Raw genomic sequence first — 17,867 nt, 5'->3', positions numbered from 1 at the left:
CTATAATAATAATAATCATTTTTGTTTTTATATTGACACATGTCAATGATCAACCTCACTCATGACTCAAGCCTTGATTCTAGTTGACCCCCAAATTGAGTTTTAAAACTATGATAATAACCATTTTTATTCTTACACTAACTCGGATCAACCTAACCTGTAACTAGAGCCTCGACCGGTGACCCAGACTTTATCTCGAATCGACCATTAAGTTAAATTTTAAAACTATGATAATAACTTTTATACTTGCATGTCTTAGTTAGGAAAAAAAAATTATTAAGATTTTTTTATAATGATATTTTAAGAATAAAAAATAAAAATATTATCTTTAGAGATATATTTTCTATGTACCTTTTTTTTTTAAAATACAAAAATTCATTTCAAAATGATCTTGGAGAAATTTTTTTTATATATTTTTTTATATATATTTTTCATTGTCTCTATTTTTTTTATCCTAAAAGAATAAACAAACACTGCCTTAAAAAACTGGCATGAAAGCAGGATACTCAAAATTCATGAAAAAAGAATGTGTAAAAAACATGAAGCTCCCCTGAGAGTCACCTAGCTCCTGTAGACCTGCCAAGAAACATTTGGCCCTACTTAAACCTGACGTTATACATTTTAGGCCTGTATGGAATACTTACCACATTCCTTAAATTTTAAAAATTTTTTTGTTATTTTTTTTATATTTTTATATTATTTTGATATATTGATAAAAATATTTTAAATAATAACCACAAACTGGCAAAAAGATGCATTACAAAACCAGCTATACGGACAATTGTTTTGGGGTACCTAAGTTTTGGGATGAATGAGCATCTGAACAACTGCACTACAACATTCAGTTGTAACAAGCTAGTTGATTTACAGTGATGCCAACTGCTGGCTTCAAGTCGATTTCATATTTCAGCATACAAGATTGGGGACAGCATCAACGCATTATCTGGGACCATCAAAATCTATACACCGCGTTATCCAGATACTTTTCTTGTGAGGTTGCACTATCATCCAAAAAGAAGCCAGCTCTTGAGAAGAAAAATGGTTTTGAGGGTCCCCCCATAAAGAAAATAACACATCTTTACGTGTCGAGATTGTCAGAAGTCTAATCGAAAGACTAAATTTCTGTCCAATTTGAAAGAACTACTTCTCCAAATATGAAAGTGACCTGAAGCAGCAGGAACATAGGATGGAAGCAGAAAGAACACAAATTTTCGCAAAAACTACATGCCAATATCCCATTCCCCCAGCTCAGAGGAGCTAGATGAGCTTGTACTATCAGATGAGACTTCACATTTCAATAATAAAGAAGCATCATCCACAGCTTCACTTGTAACAAATGCAGACACTTTTGGGCTCTCACTTGGCTTTTGTTCCCCTGTAACAAATGTAGACACTTTTGAGTTCTCCTTTTCCATTTGTTCATTCAAGGATCTTAGATGGAGCATTCGTGTCTTCACTTCTTCCTTTATGCTAGAAACAGCACTCCTCTCATTGCCATAAGGTGTTGCAACACGTTGTGATTGATGTTTTTTCTCTTTTGATTCTTCTGAGTGAAATTCTGGGCTACCGATATGGTTGGGTGCTTGTGAATCATCTTTGGAGATATATGAGTACAATGACAGTTTAAGCTCTTCTCTAGCCCACCTGTAGACTGCGCTTAATTTCCCTTCCAAGGCTTCCATAAGTATATTCAGCTTGCTGATTTCATATCGGAACACAAAGATCTTTTCACTCCAAGCACAGGAACATAGCTGTTTTGCATGATTCAGACAAGAGTATCTGTCCATGGAGCATGAACAGCGTACTGCAGAAAGGTGTAAATCATAGAAGCATATGCTGCATTCCCTTTTGCTGACAGCATCGAATTTTTTGTCCATCTTCTCTGACTGAGAAGGGGTGCACAGATATTTCCTTCTGTTGTCTTCCATCTTCATACGTGTCTGCGAAATAGGGGAATGAAGGAAAACGATAAGAAAACAAAATAGACCAGGCCATTGCTACAGCTTAGGTTAGGAAGGGTTTCACAGCTAAATGTACAATGCAAAGTAGGAATAGGAAAAGAATGTAACATAAAAGAAAACAGTTAGACCTTGTGCAAAGAAATTTATAATGATGACGCAAGTGTTCTCTGGGAATATTCATATTAAATTCAAACAGGAGCTGAAGTCCACTAAAAACTGAACCAAGAAATTGAAAGGCCTACCTTGAACGCTTTTGCTAAGATCCCATCCTTTCCAGAGGCATCCTTCCATCTTAAATTATCTAAGGTGCTCTTCCTCAAGAGTGAAACTTCCCACTGTGCCCTCACAGCTTCCTTAGCTGCACCCAACAACAGCTTGTCATGGGATATTGACGTCTTCCTCCCCTGTTCAGAGTAGACTTCTACTGCAAGCTGCCCATGTGGCAACCACTCAAGTAGAGCAACATTTACTACCTCAGAACAATTAAAGCCACTATCAAATCCTGAATAATATGCTCCTGGAAGGACAAGAACAAACTCTCGTGGATTCTGAATGCAACGATAAACAGGTATACCTTCAGACTTCAATGCAGAAGTGGAAAGTTTGGCAATCTGTATTAGATAAAAACAATATCATCTGAGAGATTTACAGAGCCTGCGAATGTATCAGAAGATATTAAGAACCTAAAAACTAAAAAACAGACAACATTACAAATCAACTTTCATATGCACCAAGATCACCGCAAAGGACACAAGTCAGGAAATAATTAGTTATAGTAAAATTACAATTAACCTAAAGAAACATCAACTAATAGTACATGATGCTTAATACCAATTTACTTGAAAGATATGTAACTTTATTCTCATTGCATGATAAGAACCTTGTTCCACAGTCATTGCAAGCAATGATCATCTAAAAAACAAATTTCGCTAGAATTTTATCATCACTCACCACCCGATCATGCAATGTAAGATCTTCCGCTAACACATCTGGCAGGTACTTCTTCATAGCAACTTTAAACTTATCAGCGTATCTACCTGGGACACCATACCATATTTTGGGGTCACCCAGGTGCATGTAACAGAGTGAGTACAAGTGGTGCTCTTCAACTTTCTGTTTTCCAAAAAATGAGCAGAATAAGCAAGCAAACAATTTCATTTTTTTGGGAAGACCAAAAGTGAACAAACATGACCCTGTCATTAAAAGAAACATTGGAACTTACCCAACAAAATGTTGAGAAGCACATTCCAATGTTCAGTCGAGGCACCAAGACGCCACAAGTTTTGTTGCTTTCAAAAGAAAGAAGAGAACCTGCAAGCCTAGGTGTATTATTTAGGTTCCAGCCCGATTCCAGATATTCATCTGTATTTGAAATACTGGATTTGGTGGGAAATCCACTGCCAAAAACTCCAGTGTCCAGGTTGCTACCATAAAGCACCTAAAACCAGCAGAATGATAATTAAAGCTTCCCAATCAAACAGAAAGAAATACAGAAAAAGTGATTCAATGTGCTTGTCATATATATATATATATATATATATATATATATATACACACATATCTGTGTGTGTGTGTGTGTGTTTTCTTCCAGCATACCTCCATTTCTTCAGTAGGATTCTCAATAATTCGTCTATACTCACCCTCGATATTCTCCACTGATGGTTTCCATTGCTTTGAACACACATCTGAATCCATATTTGCAAACACATCCTTACTAGAGCGAAAATACTGGCTTTTGAAATCATCGGCACATTTCTTGAAAGATTCAAGAGTAAATTTTGGATCAGGTTCAGATGCAAAGCCATCAGTGTTAGAGCATCCAACTCCATCACAATTCATGCTGTATCCTTCACCAACTTCATGATCTTTATCCATTGTAACACTATTTCTCTTACAGCTTACAATTTTACTCTTTATATGCTCATCTTGAAGCCCATCTATCCGTTGAATGTGTGTCATAAATGGAGCAGTTTCCCAGACATTCTTTTCCTTAACAAGGCAGGGTGGGTTCCACGAAGGAGGAGGTATGATCCGGCAAATTCCATATCCCTCTGCTCTTGAATGTACACTTGCAATATACTTCAGTGTATCTCTGAATTCCTGCAGTTATAATTTATACTGATTCAGAAATCAAGGTTTTTTTACCAGCCAGCACTCCAAAATGAATAAAGACAATAGGAACATCAAAGAAGAAGCTGTACCAGTGAAATGCACAAAAGTCATTCATTACAATTAGACAAAAAATACCTCTTCCGTTGGGTGGAAAACAGGAACCTCTTCAAGGACATCTTTTCTTGCATCCTCAGGACGCCAGCTTGCCGTTACCTGCTCCATGGCTTCCATTAATGGGTCACGGCATTACAGAAGATATAATTGGAAGAGGACAAACTTGATGAAGAGTACCACCTTTAGACAATTACTGCAATCTGCACATCCATAGGCAACCCCTTTTGGAAGGGAGGTTTCTGAAGGAAGATCCTGTGAAAGATATTAAATAACATGCGATAGTTATGACATATGAACCCTGACCTCCAACAGTTGAAAGAAAAAAATCCAGTTATTCTTTTGTGGTTCTGCAAGCATGTCAACCATGGGAAAGATACTTCCAACATTATCTAGAGAGAAATTTATCTATTTTAATTACAGGAAAATGATTAAATAACTAGTACCTTTTTTTTCCAAGAATCCTCATACTAATTCTCTGTATATATTTTTTCAGAGCAATTTGTTAAAATATACACAAGGAGATGGATGTGTGCATGCAAATGAGCCAAACTTATTTAGCGTGCTGATTTTCTACAGAGGACATGACAGAACAATATACAACAACACTCCCCAGCCAAGAGAAAGCCATTTCTATGACTTCCACGTCTCATAATTCCACATCAGACTAAATCAATCAAATCCTTATCTATTAAAATTATCACAATTGGATGCTCCAGAATAGTTAAGCCTAAGTAACGAGGAATGAATGAAGCAAGAAAACAACAGCAATTGATATTTGAGACTAAAATGTCAAATATTAATTCCCATCATTATCTTTATTCACCAAGTATTGATTCAGTATCGTCTTTGTTACCCATGAGCAAAACAACACAACAATATCATGTCAGCTTATCCCAGATTGCTTTTGCAGCTAAACATATTAAAAAAATGAAAAAAAATCTGATTAAATGCTTTCCAAATACACATCTTTTAGCACACCAATTACAGAAAGCTCAAATTGCTTACCATGCAATGATGTCCCTTTGAACATATTTTGGAATATCAAAACAAATTATATGATGAAAATTTCTCACAAATGACAAATTTACCCAATCTAGATTAATATCAAGCAATAGAGATTTATGCCCCAGATTGTAAGAAATTAACAGACATCAAAGCCCACAACTCGAGAGAGAGAGGGGGAGAGAGAGGGGATATGACCATGTCAACTTGTTCAAAGTTTGATTCCACCAGGTTCTGATTTTTCTGGCCATGTAGTATGCTTGGCCGATGCTGAAAAAATCTCTTTAATGTTGCAACATCAATCATGTCAGTCGTGTCATCCATCTGGATTGTCTTTCCTTTGGACACACTGGTAGATGGCGAGGAATTACCATTTTGTACACCAGTTTCTACCTTCTTTAACCTAAAGGATGTCAGAGATGCAAAACCGGGCGGGACAGAAAGTTTTTCCGCACTTTCATTTCTGAGATCACTTCTTGAGCGCTTTCTCCTCATTAGTAGTCTCAAGCCCCAAAGGAGAACAGAAATAAATTTGTTAGACTAAAACTCCATGTTTATTAAGCTTGATTGCGTCAATCGCTTGACAATCTTCACCACCAATCCATGTCCAACAAAAGCCTAGAAACTTTTACCTGCATCAGCCAAAGAGAAGTAAAAATGAAAAATTTCAAATTAATGGATTCAGCCATTACTACAAAGTAGTAAGAATGCAACCGATATTGAAATCTGGGATTGTTACACGTGTATTCTGATCCAAAATTGACAACATAGTAAATTAGGAAGATTTAAATCATAATCCAAATCCTCCTGCTCCTTCTCTAACAAAAGACTGATCTAAAATAACTTCCTTTGTGATGCCTTTCTTGAAATCAGGTTGCGCAACCAAAAATAAAAGGAAAAAAAGAAATCAAACGAGACAACTACAGCGTGTACCACATAAACAAGTTCCAGGATGCAATTTCGGACAACTAATCACATCAACCTTGTAAGTTTCTCATCATAGTCCAAGACCTCCAAGCCAGTTATATGTATCTTCTGAAAAGCAAAAACCTGCTCACCTCTTACATTACACAAAAGTTCAAACACGCCCACGCAAAATTTCTCAATTTCTTCTAATTGTTTCACATTTCCAAGACTTACTACCACGTTTATTTCAACCAAGAAACTTATCGCTACGTTATGCAAAGCCATCTATGACAAACATTACATGTTAAACGCATACACTTCAATAAATCTTTCCAGCACATGTAGCATTTCAGAAAAAAATACAAATGGGTTTCTTCCCATTTGAGTTTCTTGAAACAAACCACAGACATTTCTTTACTCACTATATATCATCAAACAACTCACACGAGCAAACCCAGCATCAAAATAAATAAATAAGAAATAAATAATAGAGAGAGAAACGCATACCATGAAAGTTGGACTGAACCCGTGAGGAAAATTAAATAATTAAACAAGGGTTTCATGAAAGGCCTGCAGATATCAACGGCGAAGAAACCACTAAAAAATAAAAAATAAAAAAATTGATGAGCACTTCAGATTTATAGTTTGTTCTGAAAACAAAATAATTATATTTTAGATTTCAGATTTACATAATTACCTTTATGACCGTGGTTTTGGTATGCAGTACCTCGTCTAGCTGTCTGACCATAAAGGTAAATTTGATAGTGTCCGTCGTTTGTAGCGTGTGCGAAAGTTGATGCCGTTTTGTCAAAAATTCACACCCCCCTTGCTAAATGGTAATGGGCCTAAGATCTGGCCCATTAAAGTATCAATGCCTAACCAATACTAGCCCATGTTAATAATTTACAAGATGCTTGTAAGGACGGCTATTTGAGGAAAAGAAAATTATAAAGATTTAATTAATAACATAAGGTGCGGTGGTGTATAAATATTTGAGTTTCATGAAACTTGGAGGAGCTGTGTTTAGGATAATATAAAGAATTGAATGTGAAGGAAAATTGATGCTCATGAGGTAGAAAATCAATTAAAAAGGCTAATTTATTCCCATTTTAATATTCAAAAAAATTATTTTGAATTTTTGAATTATACCTATTATCCATATTATTTTTGAGCTCGTTACATATTGTAATAAATCAATCCGTTTCATGATGTAATATTAGAAAAATATAATTATAAAAAGAAAAGAATATAACATAAAAACTATATAACTTATACACCCAGATTGTATGCATTTCTAGGTTATTTTTTTTTTTTTTGAATAATCATCAAGAATATATTGAAAAGGCCATAAACCCAATAGTCAAAATAAAATACAAGAATATATATATATATATATATATATATAACAGACTTAGAGAAAAAAAAATTGATCCACTAAAATTTCTAGGTTATTGATACGTAATTTATATACCGGGATGGGAGATACAATCATAATGATAGAGATTGAGGTACAAGTCGATTTGATAATATATTCGAGCATAAAATAAGAGTATAAATTCTAAATGATTAACATATATTAAAATTTGTTCAAGATGCCAAATATACACTGTACACAACAAATAAATAAACCCTAACAGTATACTAGCACAATCTTAATTCCTAGCTATCATTTGATATTCCAATCAAACATCGAGTTGCTCCTCAAATAATCCAAACACTACAAATACGAACATCACAAATCAACAAATGGTAATATTTTCATAGGAAGACCATACTGTTATGATCAATCTCAAATCTCATATCTTCCAAATTCGAAGCCACCACCCCATCGCCCAAGCTATTTTCTTCCAAGTTCATGTCATCCCATAAGAAGCCATACTCATCGACCGCCTTGGAGCTGATGTCAGCATCCATGGGGTACTTAGAATTCCTGTCCTGTGATAGCTGGAGAAGGTTTAGCAAAGAGGTCTGGTCTTGATGGGGTGGGGTTGATGACAATGATATCATTTGCTGGTACCCACGAGCCAGGGTTTGATGATCAGCTGTTAAAGGTGACGCTGTTAAATTCACAGTGCTCCCACTATCAGTTGTGGACTCGAACATGAACTTTGTGCTGTCTTCTGCTTTGCTTTTGTGGAACACCCTGCACAGGACCCAGTCCTCCTGCGATCACCAAAACGTTGAACTTTAATTAGCGAACAGTAAGGAATTTATATCGCCAATGTATGCACTGATTTTAGGTACAGAAAACGATGTATAGGAAGTGGACAGTTTCCTAATTGCTACCAGACACTGTCCTCCTAGGTTCCTTCAGATGAAAAAACTCTCTGGTTTTTCCTCGGAATCTGTCATCATGACAGTATAGTGCTATAAAGCAGCAACACAACTTGCATGTCTGGCTTTATTCACTGATTGAACTCTGAGAATACAATTTTTCCTTTTTTTAATTTCTTAATAAAACATGTTAATTAATTAGCTATGTCCAATATTTGTCAAGCTTAATTATAAGCTGTCAAATTGTCAAGCAGAAAACACACGGTACCTTGGGGGGCATATGTGGGGTCTCGAGACGAAACTCATGCATGATCCAACCAGTTTTGATCCCGTTGGGAGCCCTGTTCTTGTAGAACACCAAGGTCTTTCTCATCCCCACAACCTCACGGGTTGTGGGGTCCAGAACAGTACGATCCTTCCCTGTAGCTTTCCAGTATCCGGATGTTGTAGCACGATTGGTTCGGAATCCGGTGGCATATTTCCGGTCACGAAAGCTGAAGAAATACCACTCCGTTGCGTTGAGCTTCGCCACCTCTGGATTCCACATAGACACACATGGTAAGTTCAAATATTAATTAGCAAGAAGAAGCTATAGATCATACAGCAATATTGCTTTCATGAACATGGATTTTTGTCTTCTCGACATGTATATAAATACACGGTTGGGGTTTTCTTACTCCTTGCATGCTAGACAGAAATATGGCTGAAAGTTACATGTATTAACCTTTTGCCGTATATTCATAAAGGAAACCCTTTTTTTTTTATCTTGTAGTATTTAATTACGTATATGGTCCTAATTAACTTTTCTTTTTATTAGTATAAAATGAAATAGTGATAACTAAAAGTGGGCCATATAAATGATCAATTATAAATGTATAATTAAGAACTATTTAGAGATAGAATATATAGTAATTAAATTTAACGAGGCAAAGGTTAGGAGGCCATGCATGGTCAGGGGGGAAAAACAAAAGAAAGAAGCCTAAACTTATTGTCAAGTTCAACTAGGAAGGATTAATTTCTGGGAACATGCAGAATTGGATTTGTGAAAAAGAAACTTCCCAATGTTTTCTTGGACGATAGTGGTGAAGTCGTCATGTCTATAGGAAATAAAAGTGGGAAGGGAACAACTTTATTATTGATTCTGTTTTACGTTGTTGCTTTTGAAAAATGGAGATCAATAATTACAGTAGAATAAAATAGTTGGAAAGCACGCATTGGCTTCTTGTTTGACTCCTGAAGCCTCACAGATAAACAACAAGCGATCGATCCCTTGCACCTTAAGGTAGTAAAAGCCAAAATCATTTAAGTTTTTGGACTATAACATGCATGGATTCCTCATCATATATATCTACAAAATCTTATCCTTATACACAGAACCGCGCGCCCCTTCATTAATTATTATGCTATCCCTAATTATAAGAGGGAAGAACAATACAAAAAACAAAAAAAAAAAAACACAGAAATTATATACGAGATGGGATGAATTAAAAGAAGAATATAATTTTATCCCTTGTGTAGCTTAAGACAAGTACACCATGAACCAATATATATGTAGTGTCAACCAGTAACACTTGCCAGGATATGTAAGAAGTGATTTTTAGCAGATACCAGGGGACATGATTCAGGACATCATAGTTTCACATGATCACCAACAAATTGGTCCCATATAGTGTAAGAACAAATGAACAGGACATGCTAACTAATTGCACGGCCACGTCCATGTACTAAGTGCTTGCCTACAATACTTCTAGGAAATTATATATGTATAGGAAGCCGGGAATTCTACTTACGAAAAGGAGATATATCATTTTTCTTGTGGTGGTAAAGCATCCAGGAAAAAATGGCTTTAACATGACCTGGTAAGTTTATAAAGTAGCCACATGAAAGCCAGTCTCTCTTAAATCTTCTTATTTATTAAGAATTATAGGCTTAATCCAAATGCTTAATGATCACACACTCATGCATTTATACAAGTACTTAAGAAATATTTCTAGTAAAAAATGGAAGACAAAATTATTGTACGACAATGAATCCCAACTTGTGAGAAGCTACTTGCAGTTTACTATGCATAAATATTTTGTCTGCTGGTTCTGAGAAGACATTGACAAGACTGAAGGAATTTAACTTATTGAAATTAACTTGCTAGGACTTGTTGTAGCCATTATATTTATATGACCTCTATATCCTTGCTGTAGCTTTCAACTTAATTACCAAAACAAAGTACAGCAATAATAATGGTTAAAACCACAAATTACCAAACAAGAGGATCGATTACCTGGCCAAATACTATTCAACTTCGCACTCATCAATGGTGAGTTTACATTAATTAAGAATTTTGGCATTAATTATCATTCAGAGTTTATAGCTAAGAGAGCCTTGCCCCTCCCCCCCTCTCTCTGGATCTCTCTCGCTATGCAGGCGGGCGCGCGCGCTCTTAAACAGGTATTAAACCAAACATGTCTGTCTGTCTAATTTGTCTGGCTTGTACAGAGCCGAAATATATATCAAATCGTTTTTTCATAATATGTATGTCTTCAGCAGAGCTAAAGCACAAAGAACAGCGAGCATGGACCATCCATTTTCTTGAATTTCATCATTAACTAATCAAACAATGCATTGATATATGGTTGATGATGTTCATGAGTCATGCAAGAACTGATGTATCTTCTACAAGTTGTGATGAAAGCTCAAGGAGATTAGAAGCAGCCGGGAAGCTTGAGAAGAAGAGACTAAGAAGTGGAAATCAATCAGTAGTTAAAAAGGGAGGAGACATACCAGGAAGTTGCCATGGCTCGCAAGTATGCAAGTCAATTTCTACCAGAGTACCCTTCAAGACCTCTTCATTTGTGATCTTTTTGTAGAGGTAATGGCAGACAAGCTCTTCATCATTAGGATAAAACCTAAACCCGGGAGGCAGAGTTGCTCCAAGGTCTCTTAGTCCCATGGTGATTGTCTTTTGAAAGGAAAATCTAAAGTATAATATGCCAAGTTTAAAACAGGAAGCAAGATTTAGATATGTGGGAGAAAGGTTGGTGTTGTGTGTTTATATATATATACATGGTTAGGCTGACAAGTGCCTTTGCCACTTAGAATTTCTTATAATTAATATTCTAGTAGCAGGCCATGCTTGTGCAGCTAGTTAGTTAAAGTGGGAAGTTTCAAGCAAAACCAAAGCTACAAGAAATCTTTTTTGGGAGGTTGTTCTGAAATTATATCAATTGGATGCCACGTATATTGACAAAATCCATAACTTTTTATTAGAGAAACCTTCCAAAACACCCCTTTTTTAATTATAATATAAATATTTCTTATTTACATTAATTCATCAACATTATATATGTGAATATTATCCATCTTCGTAATACCCAGCTCTTTATAGGCAACAAAAAACAAAGGGTACTGATATGAACATATGAACTTAATTTCACGTGTGCGTCGTCCTAGACATGCTGGCCTAGCCAATATATATATAATTACTGAAAAATAAAAATAATATGATGATCAAGCGCTCATTATTAACATATATATTATATTATATCCATCCAATGTGCATATTCTTTTATTTTTCTTCCTGGATTATGTGCTTTCTTTTTTTCTTACTGACCATTTAATTTCCAATTACTTACGAAGATGGGTTACATGAATCCTCATATATTTATGAACACACAACGTGTGTATTTGGATATTTCTATAAATATCATGTAATTGATTCCTCTCGGCTATCATCACTACTTTGTTTAAAATGTTGAATTCAAAACAGAGAGATTAATTATATTGAAAAATTATAAATTATATCTTAAACTTTACTTCAAATTTTAAGTTTTTATTAGATTGAGATGGTTACTTGATAAATTATTAGCTGAATTTTTTAAAACCCTAATTAAGCTTTCTAAATTGTTAAATGATAATAATTGCATGGAATTGAGAATTTAAAAAAAAAAAATAAAAAATTTGATAATAATTATATTTCTTTTTTATTATTGCACAACTAGATCAGTGCATATAATATACTCAAGTTATACGAAAATTTGGTGACAAATATTTTTTAGAATAGTTTTTTTTTTTGAACTACAATTGTGTCTATATAGAATAGATTAGCCATATTTTATCGTGCTTACGGTGTTTTAGCTATTTTGGGGGGTATGATTAAGCTTTATTATGATTTATTGAAATCAAGTTGTCAATTAATTGATTAAATCAAAGGTCATGATTGACTAAACGATGCTGAGAGTGTTTTATTAAATAATTAATCAGCAGGATCATTCTATGATAAGTGGGTCCATTGGCTCGATAAAATGCCCAAAAACAAAATGTCCCAAGCACGTGAACCATTTGATTGATCTTAGACCTATATATAAACATGGACAGCTCGGGAAAAAAATCAAATTAAATAGCTGGAAATTATGGGAAATTAATATTGTTAATCAAGAACTCGTTCATATGTATACGAGAGTCCGATCTATTTATTTATTTATTTATCACAAAAAAATATTTTTTGGATTGATGCAAATGATTCATGAAATATGGGCCCGCTAATAATAAAGGATATCAGGCCCATATATCAATGCATATACATACACATATATGGTGAACCTATCTAATTAATTTGGTATGAATTTTCTTTTCTAGATGATAATGGAAATGAGGACAAAAGGATATAATTTGTCGCAAACATGTACCATTTAATGATAATAATTGAAGGGATGGCATGTTGTAGATCATGACTAGACTGGGGTCACGAGGGCTTAGCATGCCATTGAAATAATTTTTCACTGCCCATATCAACTTTTGTTCGATAGGATAAAAAGGGATATATAATAAGAGATGAAAATATATCTACTTAATCAGAAAAATAAAATAATAACATAAAATAAATCTATTCCTAGTAGTTTTCTGAGTGAGTTTTTATTCTTTTAAAATAAAATAGATACAAAAACAAGTAATATTTTTTTCAACTATTTAAAAACATGTCAACAACACACACGAAGTAAAGAATATCCTTTCAAATCGAAGGAGGAATGCTTGTACGAAATGCTAAGAAATGAATACATGCCGAGGTGTCCTTAATTAGATGATGGAGGGTCATTTTCACCACTACATGATCTATGTGAGATTATTACAAGCATACATTACCCCATGGAAACATATATGGAAGCTCAAAGAGAAACGAAATCAAGTGATTAATTAGGCTAGTACTTGAGGTCCTGTCGGGAAAAGCACAGGATTGATAATTAACGCAAGATTAATTAAAATTAACATGCAATTTGCTCAGGGAGCTGGATATGTTTAAGTCAAATGATCATGAGAATGTTAAGAGATTAACTGATTTTATTAGCTGATTGATCACCGATCAAAACAAGAACAAGAAATTAACACCATGTATATCCACGCACTGATCATCGACTTGATGGGACGAAACCGGTGATGTTGATTTTCTTAGCTAAGATTAGAAACTCATTAATGGGAACATAAAATGGAAAAGCCGAGTTCTATGTGTAATTAAGGGACCAAGCAAGTACAATGATAAGGGTATTATGTATAATTACCGCATGGAAACTTATCACTAGCAACACTATTGATTATCTTGTTGAATCATGAACCCTAAATCAACGGGAGTTGAACGCGTTTAGACTGCATTTTAAGGTACACGTCATAGGAATGGTGACGCACGTAGAGATCATTCTGAAATTAAAAATCATGACAATCCAAAGCAAAGGCAAAGATACAAATGATTGGTGAGTAGTAGGGTTAGGGTTCTTGCCAAGGTAGGAATTGTTTTTTTGTTAGTTGTGTGGATGATGTTTATACAAAGAGTGACGGCTTGATATTCCTCCTTAGAGACCAATAATTTCATCTCTCAGCCTCCTTTCATGGTGTCCTTGTACTTAACTCTCTTGCATAAGTTACGGGCTCTTTCTATATGGGACATATTTGGGTGTCACACACAATACCATTCCCAGCAATCACATGCACTGTGATGACTTGTCAATTACAGCCTGGTCCCACGAAACCCTACCCTCTGCCCTATGAAATCCTGCCAACTAAGTGCCACTTCAAGCCAACGTGGCATTGTCTAATCCTCCTTGGAAGCTTGTTCTTGATTGAGGATGTTGTCAAAGATCGAAATCATTCCTCCATGGCCGACACAACAGCTCCCTATATAAATTCATATTACCTGTAAATACATCCATATATATATATATAAGTATATAACTAGTGCATTTATTATCTCAATGATTATCCTAAGATTTGTTTTCATATAGTTTATAGACATAGCTGACAAGAATGATTTTTAGACGTCATCAAAAGGAACAGTTTTCTTCTCATAATTATTATGTTCTGTTTTTTGTTTTGTTTTTGCTCTTTTTTTTTTTTACTATGTTATTGACATTTGAGTCAACAACTGTAGCACCGGAGAGGAATATATAACCTCCCTTCTCTTGTTTAATCTTTCTCTCTTGCTCTCTATCTGCGCAGAGAGATAAATAGCTAGTGATCGATCGAGGGAGAGGAGTATATGCATACTTAATTTCTTGAACAAATTAAAATGTCTATGGAAACTAAATACAACACGAAAAGAATCACTGAAAAGCAAGTGCACCAGATGGCACTTTATGTTTATTTCATAATATATTCAATGAAAACCACTATAATTATGATTAAATAACAAGAAAAATATCGTTCGGAAAAGAAGCCATGATCGGGGAGTTAAAACTTTCAGTTGATATAAAATTAATAAACAGAAACGAAAGAAGAAAATGCCGGTGACTGCTTCCTGAGATGCGGCATGTAAAAGTGGATCTTTGAAAATAATACTCCACTTTACGTGACGATTTAATTTCTGTGACTTTCCATCTCCTTTCCATCTCCTTTCCTCTTCTTCTTTTTATCTTTGTTGCACTTTGATTCCATGATCCCTTTTCGGAATAAAGTGGTTATCTCAAACTTTTGGAAAATCGGCTGTGTGGTGAGATCGTAGATGACTCACCGCCGTTATCAAATCAATGTATAGTAAAAAACAAAAACAAAAAAAGATCAAGCCCCATAATTAATCACCATGCACGATAATAATCTTTGATGCTTTAGGTTATTTTAGATCCATGTAATCCAAATACAGATACGACAATCTTAATGCTCGAAATCCGGCTGCTTGTGCTTGCAGAATTGATAACATGATCTTGTTGTTTTCTTTTTCTTTTTTTCTTTATTTTTTTGTAATTCTGGGTGTCCAGATTAACTTCCACGCATCTTAACTAATTCTTGAAGTTTTGAAGTTAACGATTAGATAAATCTTCAATAATCCTAATATTTGTAATACTCGATCGAATGAGTGATTTTTAAAAAACAAACTCAGAGTCTAATTAGTTGAGCTATATTATCTTACAAATCTTGTTTTCTTAGACTTGGAGTTGGAGATGTATTGTATATATGATTGCATGCAAAATTAATAAAATTGTTATTTAAGATTATTGTTATTAATTACCTGAAGCTAGATTTTTAATATACTTTTTTTTAACTGAGATTTCAATATTATGTCAGTTTGATCCTAGGAATTATATTATTTTCTAATAGTATTAATCTCAGGAAAAAGAAGCATCAACGTAAACAAAATTATGCGACTTTCATGAATATCCAGCAGTGAATTTGCATAAATAGTGAGTACTGCTAGCGATTGACCATGCTGGATATTAATTATCTAATATCGGTAGTGGAAGGGATTGAAAATCCTGTTATCTGAAATAAAAAGAAAAATCATGTATGAATTGGACTCTTGTTGAGATTCCAAACGCCATCACTTCCCCGATTACAGTAGAAGAACACTTGGCGTTCAAGTTCTGGTGTAATTGTCGAGTGTTGTCATGAAGATCTAAAAAGTATAGGATGCATATGCTTTTGAAGCTTGCTTTTTATTCACAAGATCCTTCAGAATAGCTAGCTACACACCCTTTTGTCAACAAAGTTAATATAGGATATAACTAATCTAGATCGATCAACTGTAGACATATCCAATTACACCATTTATAAAAGAAAATTTCAGTGCATTCGAAGCTGGTTTTGGAATAAAATGGCGCTCTCAGTGGATAAAGGAGAGTGGTCAGACAGTGTCTAAATTTAAAGCTTTATGTCCTTTTCAGTTTTTTTTTTTATTTAAAAAAAAAAGATTGTTTCTTGCTAATCTGACCACATAAAAAGATTCGGTTAATAGCTTGAAAACGTGGGAAATCGTTAACTACAAGCATAAGCATCCCTTGATCAACTGGGCCTCTCTAACTAAGTGATTATGATCATAAAGTAAATGCAAGATTACCAGCCGAGAAGATTATACAGATCATTAAGCTCAATCTTCACCGCTTAATTGAACATTCATCAGCAAGCTATAGGATTCTTTATGGGTTGCAGCTTACTATAAATAGTATTCCATAAGCATACGTTAAGTCTATGCTTGAACTTGTACGTTCTAGAACCTAAAATACAAGTTGTATTTCTTGTTCATCTCCCTCCTCGTGTTCTTCTCTTTGGACAAGCTACCCTCCCTCTCGATTTCTAACAAGCATACGAGATTTCAAATCGTGTTGTTACGGCAACAATAATTGCCAGAGAGTATGGTTTCTATCGGGGGAGAACGAGTATAGCTTGAAGGAAACTGTTTTATTTTTTTATTTTAATAAATAAATGAAAATAAATGGTGCAATAATCTCCAAGAGAGCAGTACTGTTAAACCATGGAGAGAGGGAGAGAGGGAGATATCATGTGTGTGAAAAGATGGAAAAGTCATGCAATTCATGCTCCTCCATGCTTCAACCATTCTTCCGATATAATTCATATTTGAAACTTTATCTAATAGGTTAAAACAATTATATAACTTTAGCTAATAGGTTAAAACAATTATATCATAGCCTATTTACTAAGCTGTCACGGTTCAAATATTATCATTCTATTTTTTTTAATAGCACAAAATAGTGTATATAAATATAAATTTTAAATTCAAAAAATTTTAAGAAAATATAAATCATATTTTAAAATTTTATTTAAACTTTTAGATTAAGTTTTTTCCTTTACAATCCAAACTTGGTATAGGATTGAAACATCAAGTGATAAGCATGTTTATAAAAGGAGATAAATTAAATAATGGAAATTAAAAAACCAAAAGAAATTATGTTAGTAAAAACGAAAAAGCTTTGGCCGATTAAAATAGCCACATGCCATAAGAAAATCCATGTTTACCTATTTTATTCTATGAAAATAAAATAAAATAGATGGTGTGATATTAATATGGCTTCAATCAAGCTTATTGGCCAACATATAAAGAGAAATAACAAAAAATTAATTATGTATTATTAATGAAAGATTATACGTCATTAATTCAAGATATTTTCAAATAAAAAGTAACCAAAGGTCTTCACTCTCATAAAAAAAAAAGAAAAAAAATTCTTTAGGCATAAAAGCTCTCAAATTAACTTGCAAGATACCTCTATCTAGATTGAAGTTTTCTCAAGC

General features: G+C 34.2%; 2 protein-coding genes across 4 annotated transcripts; both read right to left on the bottom strand.

The window, feature by feature from the left end:
* Window positions 1–707: 707 nt before the first annotated feature.
* On the bottom strand, window positions 708–6,880 carry LOC118052635 (putative lysine-specific demethylase JMJ16). Of its 3 annotated transcripts, none has more exons than XM_035063633.2 (10): window positions 6,793–6,880; window positions 6,603–6,692; window positions 5,388–5,821; window positions 4,368–4,439; window positions 4,209–4,286; window positions 3,558–4,061; window positions 3,184–3,399; window positions 2,913–3,074; window positions 2,204–2,572; window positions 708–1,940 (listed from the first exon to the last, which is right to left on the bottom strand). In XM_035063633.2, exons 3-10 carry the CDS (start codon window positions 5,682–5,684, stop codon window positions 1,221–1,223), a joined length of 2,418 nt encoding a protein of 805 aa, XP_034919524.1. In that variant the 5' UTR covers window positions 5,685–5,821; window positions 6,603–6,692; window positions 6,793–6,880; the 3' UTR covers window positions 708–1,220. The 3 variants fall into 3 exon arrangements, with proteins under 3 accessions (XP_034919524.1, XP_034919525.1, XP_034919523.1); XM_035063634.2 differs by lacking the exon at window positions 6,793–6,880 and having other exon boundaries at window positions 2,204–2,430; window positions 2,536–2,572; window positions 6,603–6,752; XM_035063632.2 differs by lacking the exon at window positions 6,793–6,880 and having other exon boundaries at window positions 6,603–6,752.
* Window positions 6,881–7,647: 767 nt separating this feature from the next.
* Window positions 7,648–11,539, bottom strand: LOC118052676 (protein CUP-SHAPED COTYLEDON 2). Its single transcript, XM_035063679.2, has 3 exons — window positions 11,145–11,539; window positions 8,638–8,903; window positions 7,648–8,258 (listed from the first exon to the last, which is right to left on the bottom strand). The coding sequence occupies exons 1-3, from the start codon at window positions 11,311–11,313 to the stop codon at window positions 7,854–7,856; spliced, it is 840 nt and encodes a 279-aa protein (XP_034919570.1). The 5' UTR covers window positions 11,314–11,539; the 3' UTR covers window positions 7,648–7,853.
* Between the last annotated feature and the right edge of the window lie 6,328 nt (window positions 11,540–17,867).

The sequence above is a fragment of the Populus alba genome, chromosome 2 (assembly GCF_005239225.2).
Source record: "Populus alba chromosome 2, ASM523922v2, whole genome shotgun sequence".
Lineage (NCBI taxonomy): Eukaryota > Viridiplantae > Streptophyta > Magnoliopsida > Malpighiales > Salicaceae > Populus > Populus alba.
Note: the sequence above shows the minus strand (reverse complement) of the source record. Positions and strands in the feature narration are given on the sequence as shown.

What these genes read in the sequence shown, in the direction of transcription:
- LOC118052635 (XM_035063633.2), bottom strand. Translation starts at nt 5,684, where the DNA reads ATGAGGAGAAAGCGCTCAAGAAGTGATCTCAGAAATGAAAGTGCGGAA. An exon ending in GCTTCTCAACATTTTGTTGG is followed by an intron (nt 3,075 to 3,183) that starts GTAAGTTCCAAT and finishes TTTGGAAAACAG; the next exon opens with AAAGTTGAAGAGCACCACTT. An exon ending in TTACATTGCATGATCGGGTG is followed by an intron (nt 2,573 to 2,912) that starts GTGAGTGATGAT and finishes TATCTAATACAG; the next exon opens with ATTGCCAAACTTTCCACTTC.
- LOC118052676 (XM_035063679.2), bottom strand. Translation starts at nt 11,313, where the DNA reads ATGGGACTAAGAGACCTTGGAGCAACTCTGCCTCCCGGGTTTAGGTTT. An exon ending in CGAGCCATGGCAACTTCCTG is followed by an intron (nt 8,904 to 11,144) that starts GTATGTCTCCTC and finishes TGTGGAATCCAG; the next exon opens with AGGTGGCGAAGCTCAACGCA. An exon ending in CCCCACATATGCCCCCCAAG is followed by an intron (nt 8,259 to 8,637) that starts GTACCGTGTGTT and finishes TGGTGATCGCAG; the next exon opens with GAGGACTGGGTCCTGTGCAG.